The 19,061-nt window shown below is 45.3% G+C and overlaps 2 protein-coding genes across 2 annotated transcripts in view; one reads left to right on the forward strand and one right to left on the reverse strand.

The window, feature by feature from the left end:
- Window positions 1-492: 492 nt before the first annotated feature.
- Window positions 493-6,107, forward strand: LOC139535828 (transmembrane and coiled-coil domains protein 2-like). Its single transcript, XM_071335660.1, has 3 exons — window positions 493-822; window positions 1,110-1,769; window positions 2,391-6,107. The coding sequence occupies exons 1-3, from the start codon at window positions 532-534 to the stop codon at window positions 2,685-2,687; spliced, it is 1,248 nt and encodes a 415-aa protein (XP_071191761.1). The 5' UTR covers window positions 493-531; the 3' UTR covers window positions 2,688-6,107.
- A 1,624-nt stretch (window positions 6,108-7,731) lies between these two features.
- Window positions 7,732-19,061, reverse strand: part of LOC139535842 (G-protein coupled receptor 22-like) — a 31,283-nt gene continuing 19,953 nt past the window's right edge. The window contains exon 2 of the mRNA XM_071335678.1: window positions 7,732-11,527. Within this exon, the coding sequence (XP_071191779.1) occupies window positions 9,677-11,401 (1,725 nt within the window). The 5' untranslated portion in view covers window positions 11,402-11,527 and the 3' untranslated portion in view covers window positions 7,732-9,676. The remainder of the gene's footprint in view (window positions 11,528-19,061) is intronic.

Here is a 19,061-nt window from a genome sequence, read left to right on the forward strand (position 1 = left end):
ACAGTTGTACTCATATTTTCCCAAAATCAACCGGATACTTCATTCGTTGAAATTAGCATTGAACGGAGGGGAAATCTATTAATTGATAGTACAGATTTTTGTCCATATAATTATGGTTAGAATCAATGCACTGTACATCATGATTTCTTAGTTAAGTAGTTTATGCACTGTTAAAATGGTATTTATACACATCGTCCTGTTGAAAGGCAGCTCTGTCAGGAGCCTACTGTATATGAGCCATGCTGAAGATCTGAGACGGGGCTGGAGGTTGGGCGAGGAAAAAATCACCACATCTGTCATTGTGATGGTTTTTTTGCTTTAAAGAGATATTTTACCGTCTAATGCAGCCCTCGCATAAATTATGCTCACTCCACTCTCTTTGCCTGCACTCTATCACGCCTGCCTCCCCACCGCTGGCCCTTTTAGCTGGATTAGAGCGAGGTGACAATGTTGGGCCTGCCCCCCTCAGCCAGCCATGGTGCCTCTGACACCTCTCATATCAGCATAGATGGGGCAGGGGCTGTGGCAGAGATGGGAGCTGTGGACAGAGGGGCTGAAGGGTCAGTGGTTGTCGAGGTGCAACGAACACACACTGCTCTGGAGAAGCTGCAGCAGAAGATCACTGAGCAGATTCGCATAGAACAGGAGGCACGAGATGACAACGTGGCTGAGTACTTCAAGCTGGCCCACAATGCCAACAGGCATCAGGCTTTCCGTATCAGACAGGTGTTTGAGAAGAAGAACCAGAAGTCTGCACAGACCATCACCCACCTGCACAAGAAGCTAGAGCATTATCGCAAGAAGTTGAAGGAGCTACAGCAGGTGTGTGTGTGTGTGTGTGTGTGTGTGTGTGTGTGTGTGTGTGTGTGTGTGTGTGTGTGTGTGTGTGTGTGTGTGTGTGTGTGTGTGTGTGTGTGTGTGTGTGTGTGTGTGTGTGTGTGTGTGTGTGTGTGTGTGTGTGTGTGTGTGTGTGAGTGAGTGAGTGAGTGTGTGAGTGTGTGAGAGAGAGAGAGAAACAGAGAGAGAGAGAGATGGGTCCTCCATGTCTCAGTGGTCTTCTTTTGAGTTTGCACCGTTTCCCCTTTCACATTACCTCCTTCTCCTTATAGCATGGTCTAGGCCAGCTGCATAAGGATGTGCTGGTGGACATGCAGCAGGGGCTGAAGGATGTAGGGGCCAACGTACGAGCAGGGATCAGTGGCTTTGGTGGAGGTGTGGTGGAGGGGGTCAAAGGAGGGGTGTCAGAACTTACCCATACTGCTGTGGTATCTAAGCCAAAAGAGTTTTCCAGCTTGATCTGCAACAAATTCGACAGCACAGACACCATAGAGGACACGGTAGAGGGGCATTCAGACGACGCACCCCTGAGTGGCAGCTTCACCTTGGCCTCCAGCCCCAAGTACGGCAGTGATGACGAGTGCTCCGGGGCCGGGGGACAAGGGGGGATGTTAGGGCTGGGGCCGGCCAGGCTGGATGGGCACCACCATCACAGTTCCTGGGACAACCAGCCGGTAGGCCTGCAGGAGATCAAGGCCAGCCAGGCCCACATGGAGGACGCCATCGAGGACATGAAGAGTCAGCTGCAGAGTGACTACTCCTACATGAACCAGTGCCTGCAGGAGGAGAGATACAGGTATGAGCGACTGGAAGAGCAGCTGAATGACCTGACAGAGCTGCACCAGAAGGAGATGTCCAACCTGAAACATGAGCTGGCCAGCATGGAGGAGAAAGTGGCCTACCAGTCTGATGAGATAACCCGAGACTCTCAGGTAAAGAGGCAGACACTGTGTATAAGCAGCTGTGTAGTGGAGGGTAAACACATGTAAATGCATTTTATTCACCTTTTTTATTTTGAATATTTACCCACCTTTTACAGAAAAATGCAATGAAAGTTTAGGGAGCATTACTTTACTCACTGCGAACTACGATCAGCGGTTACCAACCATTTTTTTTTACCACTACAGCACTGTGTATAAGATGTACTGAAACACACTGACGTACCACACACCCCCGCAGCTCCCGCAAGGCAATATTTTGGAGGTTGGGTCCCCCCTGTCCAGATAGAAAATGAACACGTCATACATTTTTAGAATGACAGGAAATTAGCTATAAAACTGCAAAATGTTCTCTCAGCCTCGTGGCAAAATATGTAGAATAGCAGGAAATTAGCTTTAAAAATTCTAAATTCTCAGCCTCATTGCAAAATGTGTAGAATAGCATGAGATTAGCTATAAAACTGCTCATCTTTCTCACAGCCTCATGGCAAAATGGGCTCCTCAAGTATGAGTGCAGATCAGAGCCTATACTGTAGTACCCCTGAAGCTGTTGGAACTTTATGTTTGGTGTGTTTGTATTTGTACATATTATGTTATATGTGTGTGTTTGTACAGGAGGCGGTGGAGTCATGCCTGACCCGCATCACTAAGTTGGAGCTGCAGCAGCAGCAGCAGGTGGTGCAGTTGGAGGGTGTGGAGAACGCCAACGCCCGCGCCCTGCTGGGCAAACTCATCAACATTATCCTGGCTGTCATGGCCGTAGTGCTGGTGTTCGTCTCCACCCCAGCCAACTTCATCACTCCGCTCATAAAGACCCAAGATCGGGGGGCCGCCACCATCCTACTGGCCCTTTTTCTGTTCGTCCTTTGGAAGCACTGGGACTTCCTGGTGCTCTGGCTACTGCCAGGCTGAGCCCTCCACAGGCCAATACCTACACACATTGTTTAAACTTGACCTACCACCTATGAGATATAAATAAATCTTGATACATATGTGGCTGAGAAGATAAGCTTTAAAAAAATATATACATATTTTTCAACACAAATTGTACCCGCATTTAATCCAAATATTTTTAAACAATATACAGAATATAAAATGTTTTTTTCATCTCATCTCAGGCCAAGGAAAGCCTACACTGCTGCCTGCAACATTGAACCACTCCAGAATGCCTGACTCATTATTCTGATGTTGCAGGCAGCTAATAATTTTTTTGTAATCAATTTAATTCAGCACTTAATCAGATCCACGAGGAGCCTAATGAATAATTCAGTGTCGTCCTCTGAGAACCTCCTGGGGTCAAAAACAAACGCTTTTCTGACAGGCAGCTAGCTAGCTACGTCACACAACCGCCACACTGCTGCACACCTCAGCAAGAATAGAATCTGAACTTAATAGTTGCCTGCCCTACAGTAGCTTGCTTGAATTTGGAGACTGAGCAATTAGACTATAGGCTGCCGCAGTGCAATATACTGTATATGATATCTAGAGGTGGTTGTGGTTTCAAAACTATGGGCTAGTGTGGAACACAGTTGTGTAAATCTGTTCTTTGATTGTGGGTGTAAGTTGGGTGTAAATAAAAAATCAATAGGCCTACAAAGCAAGCCTAGGTGGAATTGGCCTGTCTGACCTACTTTTCTAGGCTACATGCTCTCCACAGGCAAATTCTAATGAAAATGGCCTTGCTGACAGTCTACCTTTCTAGTTTTTCCCACAGCCTGTGGTTGGTACATGCGTAGGAGCATTGCCATGCTTAGGCTATATGCTGTTACAGGCGAGAGCTTCGGTAGTTGTGGGGGTGGTGGTTTAGCTCACAGATGCATCACTATGCATCTACATTCTCATCCAGTGTTGACTCTAACCATAAGTGTTTATTCTATCTCTAAATTCATTAAAGGCCCAGTGCACTCAAAAACTAGATTTTTTTGTGTTTTATATACACTGATGTTGAGTTGCACTCTACAAGGTGTCGAAAGCATTCCACAGGAATGCTGGCCTATGTTGACTCTAATGCTTCCCACAGTTGTGTCGAATTGGCTGGACGTCCTTTGAGTGGCGGAACATTCTTGATACACACAGCAAACTGTTGAGCGTGAAAAACCCAGCAGCGTTGCAGTTCTTAACACAAACCGGTGCGCCTGGCACCTACTACCATACCCCGTTCAAAGGCAGTTAAATTTTTTGTCTTGCTCATTCACACTGAATGGCACACATACCTAATCCATGTCTCAATTGTCTCAAGGCTTAAAAATCCTTTAACCTGTCTCCTCCCCTTCATCTGTACTGATTGAAATGGAATTAACAAGTGACATCAATAAGGGATCATTGCTTCCGCCTGGATTCACCTGGTCAGTCTATGTCATGGAAAGAGTGTTCTTGATGTTTTGTATACTCAGTGTATGTTTCCACGGTATGAGGTTGGAATAATACTGTGAAATTGTGAACATTATGATAACTCCCTTTTGGTATAAGAGCGGTTTGAAAAGAAATTTCAATCTGTTTAGGTTGGATGGAGTTTTGGCCTGCCTGCTGACATAATCAAGTAGTAAATTAGTTAATAGACCAATAAGAAAGATAGTTCCAAACCTCTGCCAATAACAGCTAGTTTTCAATTTTCCACTCCCCACTCAGACCACTCCCAGACAGTCCTAGCAAAAATCTTGCTTGAGAAATAGCTCTTTGCTAAGAAGCGATTTTTGTATATTTTTGACCATTTTAATTGAAAACATTCACAGTAAGGTACTTAATTGTTACCCAGAAATGATTTGATATTGAGATGAAAATGGCTGCATTAGACCTTTAAAGCAGAGACTTGCATTTCTAATGGAGGGGGCTATGCAGTGCTTTCTCTTTGTTACTCACTGTGTCCTGTTCCTCTCTCTCCCTCCCCTCCAGTCTTCCTGCCTTTCCCACTAATCCCACTTTCCCCTCCTATTTTCTCTTTCTTCGCATCCGTGCTCCCCACTCCTCCCTATCTCTCGCTCTCTCTCTCTTTTTCTCCTGCTTCTATTCTTGCCAATCTCTCTCTTTTCTTTCTCTCTCTCACTAACACACACTCTCTCTGCTGTTTTTCTCCCTCTCTTTCTACCTCTCCCGTTTCTCTCTCCCCCAAGGTGACTTTCATTCCTATATAGGCACTGCAGAGGTTTTCCTTTGTTCTGGAAGGCATAAGAGATGAGAGAGATGAGGAACAAAGACTAAGGGGGGAAAGAGAAGGAAAGGGATGAGATGAAGGACAGAGTTAGGTATAGAGAAGGGAACTAATAGGATTAACAGAGGGGTAAAAATCCTTATTGTTATTTGTCGCGTAACCATATCAGTATGGTGCACACACATGCACACCCACACAAATACAAAACAACAACATACTGGACGTTAACAATCTGGCTTAATAAGGTAAGGAGGGTGTTAAGAGGAGAGGTGAGTTGGAGTGTATAGTAATGGAAGGTGTCAGTAGAGGGCAAGTTTACCTGAACACACCAGCATTCATTTTCATTAGCTTCCTATTGTCACAGCATTGTAGAGAGGGAGGAAGGGATAACATATTTTTATTAAAGAAGAGCAGAGTGGCTGCAGTCAGCAGTAAATACTGTAAGAATCTGGGACAGAGATGCTAAATTTAGGGATCAGAGAAAGAAGAGGGAGTGGGCTAGCAAGGGGTGAAGAATGGAGTAGGGCTATTGTAGGATAACTTTTATGCCATCTATATGGATGTATGATCTCTGTGGTAATTTGTTTCTGCACAGGGTGAACTTTAAATTACTCTATCCAAAGGAATTGTATTGTCCTCTCAGGAATTCTGTCTTATTTACATTGGTCTCATCCCCCACACCAGCCATTAGATGCTGTAACATCCTGTGGAGATTGGGCCTGGGTGGTCAGGTTACTGTAAACTTGGTATCGTTTGAATGGTTAATGGTGGTGGTTGGATTTGGTTTGAAAAAGTTACATTTTCAAATGTTATAAATATAATGAAATTACACTCTTTGTTCAGTCTCTTAACCTGCAGCCTGTCCATGGATGAAGGTTGTATAATCAAATCTAATTTCCTAGGCTTCTAGGCATTCTCATGTTCATGCTTTGTCTTGAAAGTAAACCTTAGGATCTATATGCCTACAATTATGCTTAGTTTATGTCAGTATTGCTTTGTAACTTATATTTTATGTCTTGTATGTGTATCCATTCATTTTACAAAGTTATTAAATAATACTTGTTTTGATATTCACTTTCTTGATATTAGTCAGCCATACCCATAATGCTTGATTGAACATGGTTTTACTGTAATATTTAATGGAGTCAGAGGGCATAGGCCCACCCATGGCTGCACCCCTGCTCAGCCATGTGAAATCCATAAATTGAGGGCTAGTTTATTTATTTCAATTGACTGATTTCCTTCTATGAACTATAACTCAGTAAAATGTTTGAAATGGTTGTGTGTTGCGTACATCTTTTTGTTCAGTGTATATGTCTTTGCAAGGAAAGTCAAACTCTCCACAAGGAGGGGATAAACCAACGTGTCGACCATTTTACAAGGTTGATTTTGAAGTCAGACAGCAGGACTCCCTCATCACGAGACTGTGAGCCTGACTCACGTCTGCTACGTTAGCCTGCACAAAACATTGGTGACAAACCTAGCAAACTTGGGGCCTTAATCAGACACATCATTTATATTTCACAGCACAATCTGATTTGACTAAATGTTATGCTGTTTTCAAATGAAACAAAATACCTTGTTAAAGCTTTTAGAATGGATTTGTTTGTTTGAGCATGCAGAGTGGTGTTACATTGGTAATCAATTACGTTTTTCTTTGTGTGTCAAACTCATTGCAATATTAATAGAAATTGCATGTCAATAACTTGTTCATGATTAATATTTTTTGCCCCATGTCGTCAAATTGGAAGAACCACTTTTCACAGAGTGCTGTCATAAATATTAATCAACTAGATGAAAATTGTAACTGAGATTGGTCTTAAAGGAAATGACATCAACAGTCAATTAAATATTTTCAAACTCATTACATGCATCATACTGAGTGCCTTTAGGTCCTATAAGAGCTCTTCACACTAACCATCAAACAACACCAATCCTGAACGCTGTCAACGCCACTCAACACTAACTGGGATTCATTTAAGATACTCTTTGAAGAGGTAGGATTTCAGACATTTTCAGAAGATGGGCAGGGACTCCTTGTCCTAGCTTCAGGGGAAGCTGGTTCCACAATTGGGGTGCCAGGACACAGAAGAGCTTTGACTGGGCTGAGCGGGTTCACCCCCCATAGGGGTGAGATGGCCAAGAGACCAGAAGTGGTCTCAGGTTGAAATGTAGTGTTTGAGCATAGCTTGAAGGTAGCGAGGGGCAGTTCCTCTTGCTGTTCCGTAGATAACCACCATGGTCTTGTAGTGGATGCGAGCCTCGACTGGAAGCCAGTGGTGTGCGTATGAGCGGGGTGACATGGGAGGACTTGGGAAGGTTGAACACCAGATGGGCTGTGGCATTCTGGATAGGTTGCAGGGGGTTGATGGTAGTCTAGACAGGAGATTACAATAGCTGTGCAGAGTTGATTGACAGGAAGACAGGTGCATGATGGGACTGGATGTGCTCTCTCTCCCACACACGTTCAAGCTCCTCCCTCTATCTCTCTGTAAGCTACTCACTATGTAAATGAGAAAGCATGCGTGCATGTTGGCATGTGCACGTGGCAGCTCAGGAGCAGTGATGAGTGAGAGTGTGTGCTACAGGGACAACCTAATAACTCTTTATGAACCCTTTTTTCTAATAGTGTGCGGTTAAAAATATCAACTGTTCTATCAGATAGGAGACAGTTGTTGAGAGTGTGTGAATATAGTCCTATGTGGATATTTGTAAGGAATAAATTCAGGGAATTTAAGTTAGAAAAATTTACTCTTGAACACTTACATGGTCCATTCAAACAAATGATTGGCACAAAAGCATACAGTAAATAGTCAATTTCTTTAATACAGACTTTGTTCTTTTCTAATAAGAAATACAATACAATAACACAGTATAAATAATATACAATACTATCATATCTCTATATACATGACCATAAATGTACAGTACACATATACAGAAACACAATACATTTAGATGTTTGAGCTCTTCCACGTTTGTCTTCTCAACGGCTGATATTATGGCCAACAGATGACTGCTGCAACCTAAAACACTCCTTCCACTCAAACCCCTAAGAGCTAGATATTAGAGTATTTACATCCCTGATCATGTACATATATATAAATACACAGGAATCCATTCCTTCCGTCTGGCTCCAAAGTGAAGAAAGAGGGAACAAGGGGAGAGAAAAATGACCTATATTATAGTACCCAACAAACAAGCCTGAAAAAACTCCTTCACACTTGAGAGCCATACATAGTCTACCCAAACTGTTGATCATATGTAGCCTACCTGCATGGCAATAACTAAGCTAATACCTATCAGAATAAGTGAATGAGGGCTGGTCCAAGGGTGTGACTGATGTTCAACATGCTTCAGAGGGAGATTGATATAAATCCCTGAGGAGGAGGGAGACACAGAGAGAAAACAACCCCCAAGAGCTGCTCCAGGACCTGTTTATCTTTGGGGCCTGGGGTGGTTCACAGCGGTGTTCCACTCTGTTGACTTGTCCCATTGATAAACAGTTGTGAGGGTTACCAAATATTGCCCTTTGATTCCTAAAAGTCCTCTATAAAATGTATATTTCACTAGTAAATGAACATGTTCTAATCACATGGTTACAGTTCTACATGGTTAGGAGGTTATCTTCGCAGGTATCATGTCAGGTACTCCACCCATATCGCCATGGCAACAGGGCATTGCAGTCAATCAACAGGTGAAGTCCTTCCCTCTACTGTAGTCTAGCCCATGAGAACAAGCATGAGAACAATCCCACAATGCTTTGTTCACATCCTCAGGGAGGTCAAAGATTATCTATTATATTGATAAGATAGTCAAGTGACCGCTCTCACGTGCCAAGATGCCACGTGCGTCCACTTATATCAGTGAATTCTTAACAACCTAACCACTTCGAAACTTTAATACGATCAAATAAGCCTCATGTAGCAAATGATCAATTAAATTTTTTGTTGACGAAATTTGACACTCTCTCATTGACCTCAATAAAAAAAATCCTCACTTCGTAGTCTTATTTTCGTGAACAGATTTTTCTCGCTTTGCCTTTTCCTCTCTGGGGAGGCTCAGCCACTGTTGACGCTTTATTGCACATGATCACACACACACACACACACACACACACACACACACACACACACACACACACACACACACACACACACACACACACACACACACACACACACACACACACACACACACACACACACACACACACACTACATTCTTGTAAACACAATACACATACAGTAAAACATTCAGAACCATGGGAATCAATTAGGAACTGAATTAAGGCATGACTAATCAAATTATAAAATGTCACTGGATATTGACTCTCACTGAGTTCTGTGTGCAGGTATATATTGTGTGCTTACTTGCTCCGTGAATGACTACAGGTTGATCAATGTGCATGCATGTATGGATTGTGTGGATTGTTGCTGTTTACCTGTACTGGAATGTATATAAAGTAACTAAGGTTGTGGTGGAGCAGGTGATGTCACATATTGCTTGGTAGCTTGGTGTTGCCATGGAGACGGAGCAGGCATCTTGCCTGGGGGACTAATGAGGAGCTGTGTATATCACAGAGCAGGTCTGACATTAATTAGAGCTCTGGGCTCACCTGCCCTCCTGGATGGAGGGAGGAGCTAATGATGTCACCTGACCTTTGTCAACTATCACATGTACGCATACACACAGACACAGACAGACACACACACAAACAAACACACACACATACACACAGACACACACCCTCTCATTCTCTCACAGCCACTGTCAGACAGTTACTGGTGGCGTCACTGCCCTCCAGTCGAGGCTTGCGTCCCTTCCTCTGTCCTCCCCCCTCCACCCAGGAGTTGAGAATAACAGTTCCCCCGCTGGGTGCTGGGTCCACCTGCAGCAGGGACACCACCCTCTTCTTGACACGGGTCTTCAGCGCTTTACGCAGCTTCTGTCTGGTGAAGGCATAGAGCAGCGGGTGGAAGATGGTGGTGCCATATGCCATGGCCAGGAAGCAGAGCCTCACACGTACCAGGCTGTCACTGGGGCCCAGGCACAGGATCAACACGTTGACCATGGACAGAGGAGCCCAGCAGCCCAGGAAGGTGGAGATTATGATAAGGGACATCTTGAAGACTCTCCGCTGGCGTTCCCGCCGGTCTCGGTGACGCCTCACGGCCCGCCTCAAGGCAATGATGGCTGACACAGAGGCCTGGACACCTGGGCGGTCTGCCGCCACCGGCGGGGGGGAGATGGCGTCAGTGGAGGTAGGGGCCTGGGAGGCAGGGGTCGCTGGGGTGGTGGCAATGGGGGTGGTGGCGGCGGTGTTGGTGACCCCCGTGGCCCCGCTGTCAGAGATGACCAGGGGCATAGAGGAGAAGGGTGGGGGGGAGGTGGGGGTGGGAGATGGAATGAGGGGCGGGTGGGTGAGGTGCTGGTTCTGGCTGGAGGAACCTCCCCCCTCTGTGGCCAGACTCAGCCCCTTCCTCCTTCGTCTCCGCCTGCGGATCCTGCAGCCTGAGTCCTTATTGGAGGCCCGTGGGCCCCTCTTGATGTGGGTGCCGATGCGGATGTTGAGGGCCTGCAGGATGCGGTAGTATGTGAACAGCATGACAATGACGGCGATGAAGAAGCAGGGCACTTGCAGAAGAAGGTGGTAGTACATGGCCAGCCCCGTGTGGTAGCCCTGCCCCCCTACACACAGCAATGTCCGATTCTGCCACACTGGCGGCAGGTGGTGGGAATAGTAGGGAGTAGAGGGGGAGGAGGGGGTGAGGGTCAGCCCAGTAGGGTTTAGCCGAGTGGGGGTCAGCCCAGTAGGGGTCTCAGGGTCAGATTCTGGGCCAGAGGTTAGATCCCCCATGTCCATCTCCCCCCCTCCTCTTCCTCCCTCGCTGTCTTCCACCTCCACCCCAGAGAAGAAGAAGTCCCCCTCCAGGAAGGGCAGGAAGAAGACGGCCAATGACATGGCCCAGACAGCGGCCAGGAGGAGTGCAGCTCGCCGCGGGGTCAACAGCCGTGTGGCTGGCCGGACGGAGATGTCGTAGCGGTCCAGGCTGATGACCAGCACATTAATGGCCGTGGCCACACTGGTGAAGGTGACGCAGGCCTCATGGAAGCAGCACAGCGTAGCCAGGCTGCCCCCGCCACTACCGTCTGCTGGGAGCAGGATGACCGCCACAGTCAGCGGCAGACACAGCACACACACCAGAATGTCCAGCACGTGCAGGCTGACCGTGACCATGTTGCTGACCGAGTCGACCAGGTTGGACTGGGCGCAGTAGAGCACCAGCACGGTCAGGTTGCTGCTGAATCCCAGCACCAGCTCCAGCATCAGCACACTGGTGAGGGACACCTGAAAGCCCAGGGGTAAGGGGGGGCTCCAGCCCTCCTCGGCCCCCAGCGAGTCCCCTCCCTCCAGAAGCCCCGTCCCCTGCCCATCGCTAGTCTCCAGAAGCTTGCTGTAGACCTCGGTCTCCATGGACACCGCGGCACTCGCTCACGCATAGCAATGGCCACGCCAGCCCATTTCCCGCCCTCTCCCTTTCTCTTGGCTGTGACGGGACCCCAATGAGGGTGATTGAGTGGTGTGCAGCTCTCGGAAATTCTGTGGCGAGAGAGGGAGAGGGAATTGCTCAGTTTAGCTAGTATCACCACATTCAAATATAGCACATCCTAAGTCTCCAACAACAAATGTGTGACAAACATGTTATTTTTCATGAAATAGAGTGCAGCTATGAGAAGAAACAACAGTAACAGTGTGATCAGTTTTCTTGGCAGCTGACTGTATAGACTAGGCTAGAGGTATGATGTATGATGAGAGCTGAGAGCTGAGACAACAACATGTGTCATGGAGGCAGTGGAAATAGTTCTGGGGGTGGGAGTACTTTCCTCTCTCCGAGGGTGGCACAGAGTTAATAGGTGTGTGTGTGTGTGTGTGTGTGTGTGTGTGTGTGTGTGTGTGTGTGTGTGTGTGTGTGTGTGTGTGTGTGTGTGTGTGTGTGTGTGTGTGTGTGTGTGTGTGTGTGTGTGTGTGTGTGTGTGTGTGTGTGTGTGTGTGTGTGTATGTGTGTGTGTGTGTGTGTGTGTGTGTGTGCTGTGCAGTGAGGGGTGAACAGATGGAGGTAACACAAACAGCCCACAGCTTTTAAACAAGCCATCAGGGAGATATTGGCCTACAGAACTCCCTACCTTCTGTATCCCTGCACCAGTAAGGAGGAGCTGCATATCTCACTGCTCACACTCTGAGTGAGTGGGTGGGCGGTTCATCCTTACACAACATACATCCTCCATTAACTAGGTCAGATAACATACATACATTATGAAAAAGCCTGCTTTTAGCAAAAAAATACTCATAATATATGTCCAGATACAAGACAAGCACTTTTCCAATGATTTTGGTGATGATTAATCTACATATGAGTAGTCTTTCTCTGCCCACAGACGATTGTGATGCACAACCATGAGAAGGTGAAACACAATTTAAAAAATGTACAAAACCATTAAACACCCTCTAAACCTTTCTTCACTTAATTTCACCACCCGTGTAAAACTGTGGATAGCTAACGAGAGGAGAGGTTTGCCATGATAATGAGCAGGTTTCAGTGTTCCTCATTGGGCTGCGTTGGAGAGCTCGCGGGGCTTGTCGACCTAGCCCAGGCCCAACCGAGTGTGGCAGTCAATAGTTTTCAGAGAGACACGTAATGAAGACGAATGATCCACAGACAGTGGCACATAAACAAGGCTAACGGGGATGGAGGACCCAGCAGCAGCACCCGCCCATCTCATTTCGCTCTTCTGTCTGTTTCTTTGGGAGCCTTGCCCTGCCTCCCTCCATCTTATGTTGTCCTAGTTGGCACATATTGACTTTCAAGTTGGATTCACTCACAGACATACGGTTCTGCATTATGCTCAGAACCTTATGCAACCCAGTTGAATTGGTTAAACTAACTCCTTAGCTTGAAATATCCCCACCCACCCACACCATCCAATTGCTAGCTTTTAAGTGGCTGCTGTAGCTGGCTAAAGGTTGTTTCAAAAAGGCTGTCACATGTTTACAAGACAAAGGACCAGAGATCTAGGGCTCTATTTTCAGCTGGCGCTAAGGAGTCGCAAGAATCAAAGCAGGTTAGTTTGCAATTTCGTCATGTTAAAACTGGCACACTGGCATTTCGCACCCCTTACGCCAGGTTCTGCAATTTATCTGTCTAACATCAGCTCGCTTGAGCTGAGGTGGGAGGGGTTGAAATACACTATATATACAAAAGTTTGTGGACACCCCTTCAAATTAGTGGATTCGGCTATTTCAGCCACACCTGTTGCTGACAGCTGTATAAAATCAAGCACACAGCCATGCAATCCCAATAGACAAACATTGGCAGTAGAATGGCCTTACTGAAGAGCTCAGTGACTTTCAACGCGGCACCATCATAGGATGGCATCTTTCCAACAAGTTAGTTCGTAAAATTTCTGCCCTACTAAAGCTGCCCCGGTCAACTGTAAGTGCTGTTATTGTGAAGTGGAAACGTCTAGGAGCAACAACGGATCAGCCGTGAAATGTTCGTCATGGAGCTTCATGAAATGGGTTTCCATGGCCGAGCAGCTAAACTAGCCTAAGATCACCATGCTCAATGCCAAGTGTTGGCTGGAATGGTGTAAAGCTCACCGCCATTGGAAACGCGTTCTCTGGAGTGATGAATCACGCTTCACCAGCTGATGAATCTGGGTTTGGCGGATGCCATTAGAACGCTACCTGCCCCAATGCAGAGTGCCAATTGTAAAGTTTGGTGGAGGAGGAATAATGTTTTTCATGGTTCGGGCTAGGCCCCTTAGTTCCAGTGAAGGGAAATCTACTTAGGGGGTGGATCAGCTTTAATATTGCGGATAGATTGTTGCTTCCATCATTATAATTGTTTGCATCATTTCCAATGAAGGGAAATCTTAATGCTACAGCGTACAATGACATTTTAGACGATTCTGTGTTTCCAACATTGTGGCAACAGTTTGGGGAAGGCCTTTTTCTGTTTCAGCCTGACAATGTCCCCATGCACGAAGCGAGGTCAATACAGAAATGGTTTGTCGAGATTGGTGTGGAAGAACTTGACTGGCCTGCACAGTGCGCTGACCTCAACCCCATCGAACAGCTTTGGGATGAATTGGAACGGCGACTGCAAGCCAGGCCTAATCGCCCAACATCAGCGCCTGACCTCTCTAGTGGTCTTGTGGATAAATGGAAGCAAGTCCCCGCAGCAATGTTCCCAGAAGAGTAGAGGCTGTTATAGCAGCAAAGGGGGGACCAACTCTATATTAATCTCCATGATTTTGGAATGAGACGTTCGACAAACAGGTGTCCACGTATTTTTGGTCATGTAGTGTATTTGAGGTGTGTCCTTAAAAACATGCACCCATATGCCAATTTCAATCAGCTGTCCGGATGGCTGGTCTCAGACGATCCCGAAGGTGAAGAACCAGATGTGGAGGTCCAAGGTGCACCTGTGTAATGATAATGCTGTTTAATCAGCTTCTTGATATGCCACACCAGTTAGATTGATGGATTATCTTGGCAAAGGAGAAATGCTCACTAACAGGGATGTAAACAAATTTATTAAAAACATTTGAGAGAAATATGTTTTTTTGTGCGTACAGTATGGAACATTTCTGGGATCTTTTATTTCAGCTCATGAAACATGGGACCAACACTTTACATGTTGCGTTTACATTTTTGTTTAGTGTACTTAGAACAATGTGGACTGCAAACATGTTTAACATATTTAGCAAATATGGGATAGGTCTATCTACAATTTGTTATTTTGTTTCTGTAGGCTATTTAACAAACTAGGCTATAACGGACTAGTGCTGCATTCGTAACCAAATTGGAGGTGGGAATTTACCAGCTGTGAAGTAATCTGCATTACTCTCCTGTCATCGCCTCTCCTCGCCTCTGCTCTCCTGTCCTCTCCTCTCGTCTCCTCTCCGCTCCTCGCCTCTCCTGTCATCTCCTCTCCTCTCCTCTCCTCTCCTCTCCTCTCCTCTCCTCTCCTCTCCTCTCCTCTCCTCTCCTCTCCTCTCCTCTCCTCTCCTCTCCTCTCCTCTCCTCTCCTCTCCTCTCCTCTCCTCTCCTCTCCTCTCTTCTCTTCTCTTCTCTTCTCTTCTCTTCTCTTCTCTTCTCTTCTCTTCTCTTCTCTTCTCTTCTCTTCTCTTCTCTTCTCTTCTCTTCTCTTCTCTTCTCTTCTCTTCTCTTCTCTTCTCTTCTCTTCTCTTCTCTTCTCTTCTCTTCTCTTCTCTTCTCTTCTCCTCTCCTCTCCTCTCCTCTCCTCTCCTCTCCTCTCCTCTCCTCTCCTCTCCTCTCCTCTCCTCTCCTCTCCTCTCCTCTCCTCTCCTCTCCTCTCCTCTCCTCTCCTCTCTTCTCTTCTCTTCTCTTCTCTTCTCCTCTCCTCTCTTCTCTTCTCTTCTCTTCTCTTCTCTTCTCTTCTCTTCTCCTCTCTTCTCCTCTCCTCTCCTCTCCTCTCCTCTCCTCTCCTCTCCTCTCCTCTCCTCTCCTCTCCTCTGCTCTCCTCTGCTTTCCTCTGCTTTCCTCTCCTCTCCTCTGCTCTCCTCTGCTCTGCTCTGCTCTGCTATCCTCTACTTGCCTCTCCTCTGCTCTCTTCTCCCATCATGTCTCCAGTTTAAAGCCGCAGTCAGACAAAGTAAAAAAAGTCATTATGTTGAACCTTGTTCCTCGTAATCCAGTAATGGGATCCGTGGTGTTTGAGGTGTGGCTGGAACATCAATGTAAGGCATCATCGATCTGCCATTTTAACGGGCCTGAGACAAGAGAGAACACACACGCACTCACTCCCCAGAACACCTGGAATGAAGTCGCTCTGTTGTGATACATCCTGTCACTGTGTAAGCTCTCTGGGAGGTGATTTGTTGCAACCTTTAAAAGTTGCCTGCAACTTGGGCTTAGTATTTATGTAGACACATTCTCTTTGAAAGGTTGTGACCATGGAACAAGGGAAGGGAGATATAATGAAAAAGAAGAGAAGTTTTGTATGGATGGTAAGATGATGAAAATGTATGATGTTTGAAAATGACTTTGACATTCATAATAGACACATACTGTATATTCTGAGTCCTAAATGGCACCCAATTCCCAATATGGGCTCTGGTCAAAAGTAGTGCACTACACTCTTAGAAAAAAGGGTTCCAAAAGGGTTCTTCGTTTGTCCCCTTTTTGGTTCCAAGTAGAACTCTTTTTGGATTCAGGTAGAACCCTTTTGGGTTCCATCTACCTGGAACCCAAAAATATTTTTCAAAGGGTTCTAGATAGACATTATTTTGCTAAGAGTGTATGTAGGTAATAAGGTGCCATTTGGGACGCACACAGAGGCTGTAACAGTATAGTATGCTAACGATGATAACCATATTGCTGTAACGTTTTTAAAGGTTGGCCTATAGTATACTGCTGAATGGATGGCCTTGCCTGTCTAGACCAGTGTTTCCCAACTCCAGTTCTTGATTATCCCCAACAGCACACATTTGTGTTGGAGCCCTGACAAACTCACCTGATTCAACTCATTGAGGGCTTGATGATTAGTTGACAAGTTGAATCAGGTGTGCTTGTTGGGGCACTCGAGGACTAGAGTTGGGAAACACTGGGTTACACCACTATGTGAGCGGATGAGATATTGATTTGGTCACAGAGGGACAATAAAAACATGACAAGAACAATTGTTTTCACACCCTATCACAGAGACAAAGATATCTCAATGGTGGTTAAACACAACCACATTTACCATGAAGTCCTTCAAACTTCAATATCAATACTCTGTCTCACCTCGAAGAATAACAGAAAACTACATTGACCAATTATCTCAGAAACCCATTTTCTTCAGAGATAGTTAAGGTGATATGGAAAAATACATTTTGTTGACAAACAAAATCCAATGACAAAAATAGATGTCAGTTGTGATAAAGAAATAGCCTAAAATATATTTTAATGCTTATCCCTTCAAGTGACATTTAAATTACTTTTAACAATCCTCACATTAAGCAAATCAATACACAAATCTGTGTGACGCATAACGTTACGGACAAAAGGTTAAGAATGGAATGTTCCATGATCCAAGGGGAGGTATAAGGGGTCAAGGGTCATGTGTGAAATGTCACAAAGGTTGTAGATATATGAAATGGCCTCCATTGGAAACTAAGATAAGATATAGATGCATTGAAGGCAATCAACAAATCATGTTAAATTAGGCTGGGGATGGACATATGCATGTTGATCAATAATTTAAAGATTGATCACACAGAAATGGATTACACATACAAGAAGCATACTTTTTACTATGCCATTTATTGAACAGGCTTCTTGCGAAAGCTCTGTAGTGAGAGACACACTAAGTATTAGAGTTTTTCCCAATGTTCTTCAAACCTGGTCCTTGGGAACCACAGTGTATGCAGGCTTTTGTTCCAGCCAAGTACAAACACACCTGATTCAACTATTCAAGGGCTTGATGATTAGTAAATTAGTTGAATCATGTGTTAGGAGTAGTAGTAGTACTGGGCTAGAACAAAAGGTCCCCAGGACCAGGAATGAACAATGCTGTTTTTGACTATTTAATGTAAACAATGAAGGTAGAAAGACACTGAATGATTAGGAATAGAATGAGTGTGTCATGCTAACATGTATTAACTGCAGTTACTGCACTACAACAAAGCTAATAGCCTGAGGGGAGCATACATGATTGAACTGACAGCAAGGTCAAACATTCTAATTGAAACAATTGATTGCATCGACAGGCTAATGTTTAGACAAATTGATGAGCCAATGATTGTTGATCAGAATCACCTTTATTCACCAAGTACATTTACGCATACTCAGAATTTTACTTGGTGATATGGTGCTGCTTGTGACAGACAACATTTAGAGACAGAATACAGACAACGAAGTTTAAACAAAGTTTACATACAACTAGGTAGAGTTAGCATAAAGCTATAAGGGAATGAGCAGATATACAAATATACAGTGGGTATACGGTTTATATACAGTGGATGTACAAATTTCCAGTATCAGTATGAATATATCTAAATGCAGAGAGACAAACAGAGTGTAAATGCTGTATAGTGCAGTTATTTTGTGTGCAGTTCAGAGATGGCTTGATACGGTATGCAGCATAGAGTGCATAATACTTTAGTCTCTATGGGCCAGATGGCTGGTTGATGAGGGCCACAGCCTGGGGGAAGAAACTTTTCAGGTGGCGGGAGGTTTTGGTTATAAGTGACCTGAACTGCCTGGCAGAAGGGAATTTTGGAGGAGGTGGTGACCGGGGTGGGAGGGGTCGACGATGACTTTTCCTGCAGGCGCAGACCCAAACCAGGTGGTGATGGAGGAGGTGAGGATGGACTCAACGATTGATGCATAAAACCGAATCAGGTTTGACTGGGAGATTTGAGTTTTTTCAGCTGCCGGAAGTAGTACATACACTGGTGTACCTTCTTGGTGACCGCTGTGATGTTGTCCTCCCACTTGAGGTTGTGGGCGATGATGGTCCCAAGGAATTTGAAAGATTCAGCCTTGCTAACAGCTGAGTCTTCAATCTTGAGGGGGCGTTTTCTGAAGTCAACCAACATCTCCTTGTTTTTTTCTGTGTTGAATTGGTACATGGACTTGCCGTCGATGATGAGACCAACCAGTCTGACAAATTTGATGACTTGAGACTTGATTTGATAGATAATAAAATAACTTGAGACTTGACTTGGACCCTCAAGACTCAGGACTCAACTTTGACTTGAGACTGATGACCTGAAATTATCTGGCCAGGATTTGTAATGTGTTGTCGCTCATTTTGAGACAGTCTCCATGGATTACTCTCCACGCAGTCAGTAGCCGCAGCATCGACCTTGCAACAACAACAAAAACTGCAACAGATTGGCTAGTGAAACGCACACTCAACCCTTTAATTGGATCAGTAAACTGTCAATCAACACTGGTCAGCCGTTTGCTGATTTACTGTACAGTTATAGGATCAGGTGCAGCGCAAACGTCAAATTGTGGGAGACAGAATTGGGAGCCAGAATTGGGAGCCAGAATTGGGAGCCAGAATTGCCATAATAAATAAATATGCAGCTCCAAAAATTGTTTGGCGATCAAGAATATT

Source organism: Salvelinus alpinus, chromosome 12 (assembly GCF_045679555.1).
Source record: "Salvelinus alpinus chromosome 12, SLU_Salpinus.1, whole genome shotgun sequence".
In the NCBI taxonomy this organism is placed as follows: domain Eukaryota; kingdom Metazoa; phylum Chordata; class Actinopteri; order Salmoniformes; family Salmonidae; genus Salvelinus; species Salvelinus alpinus.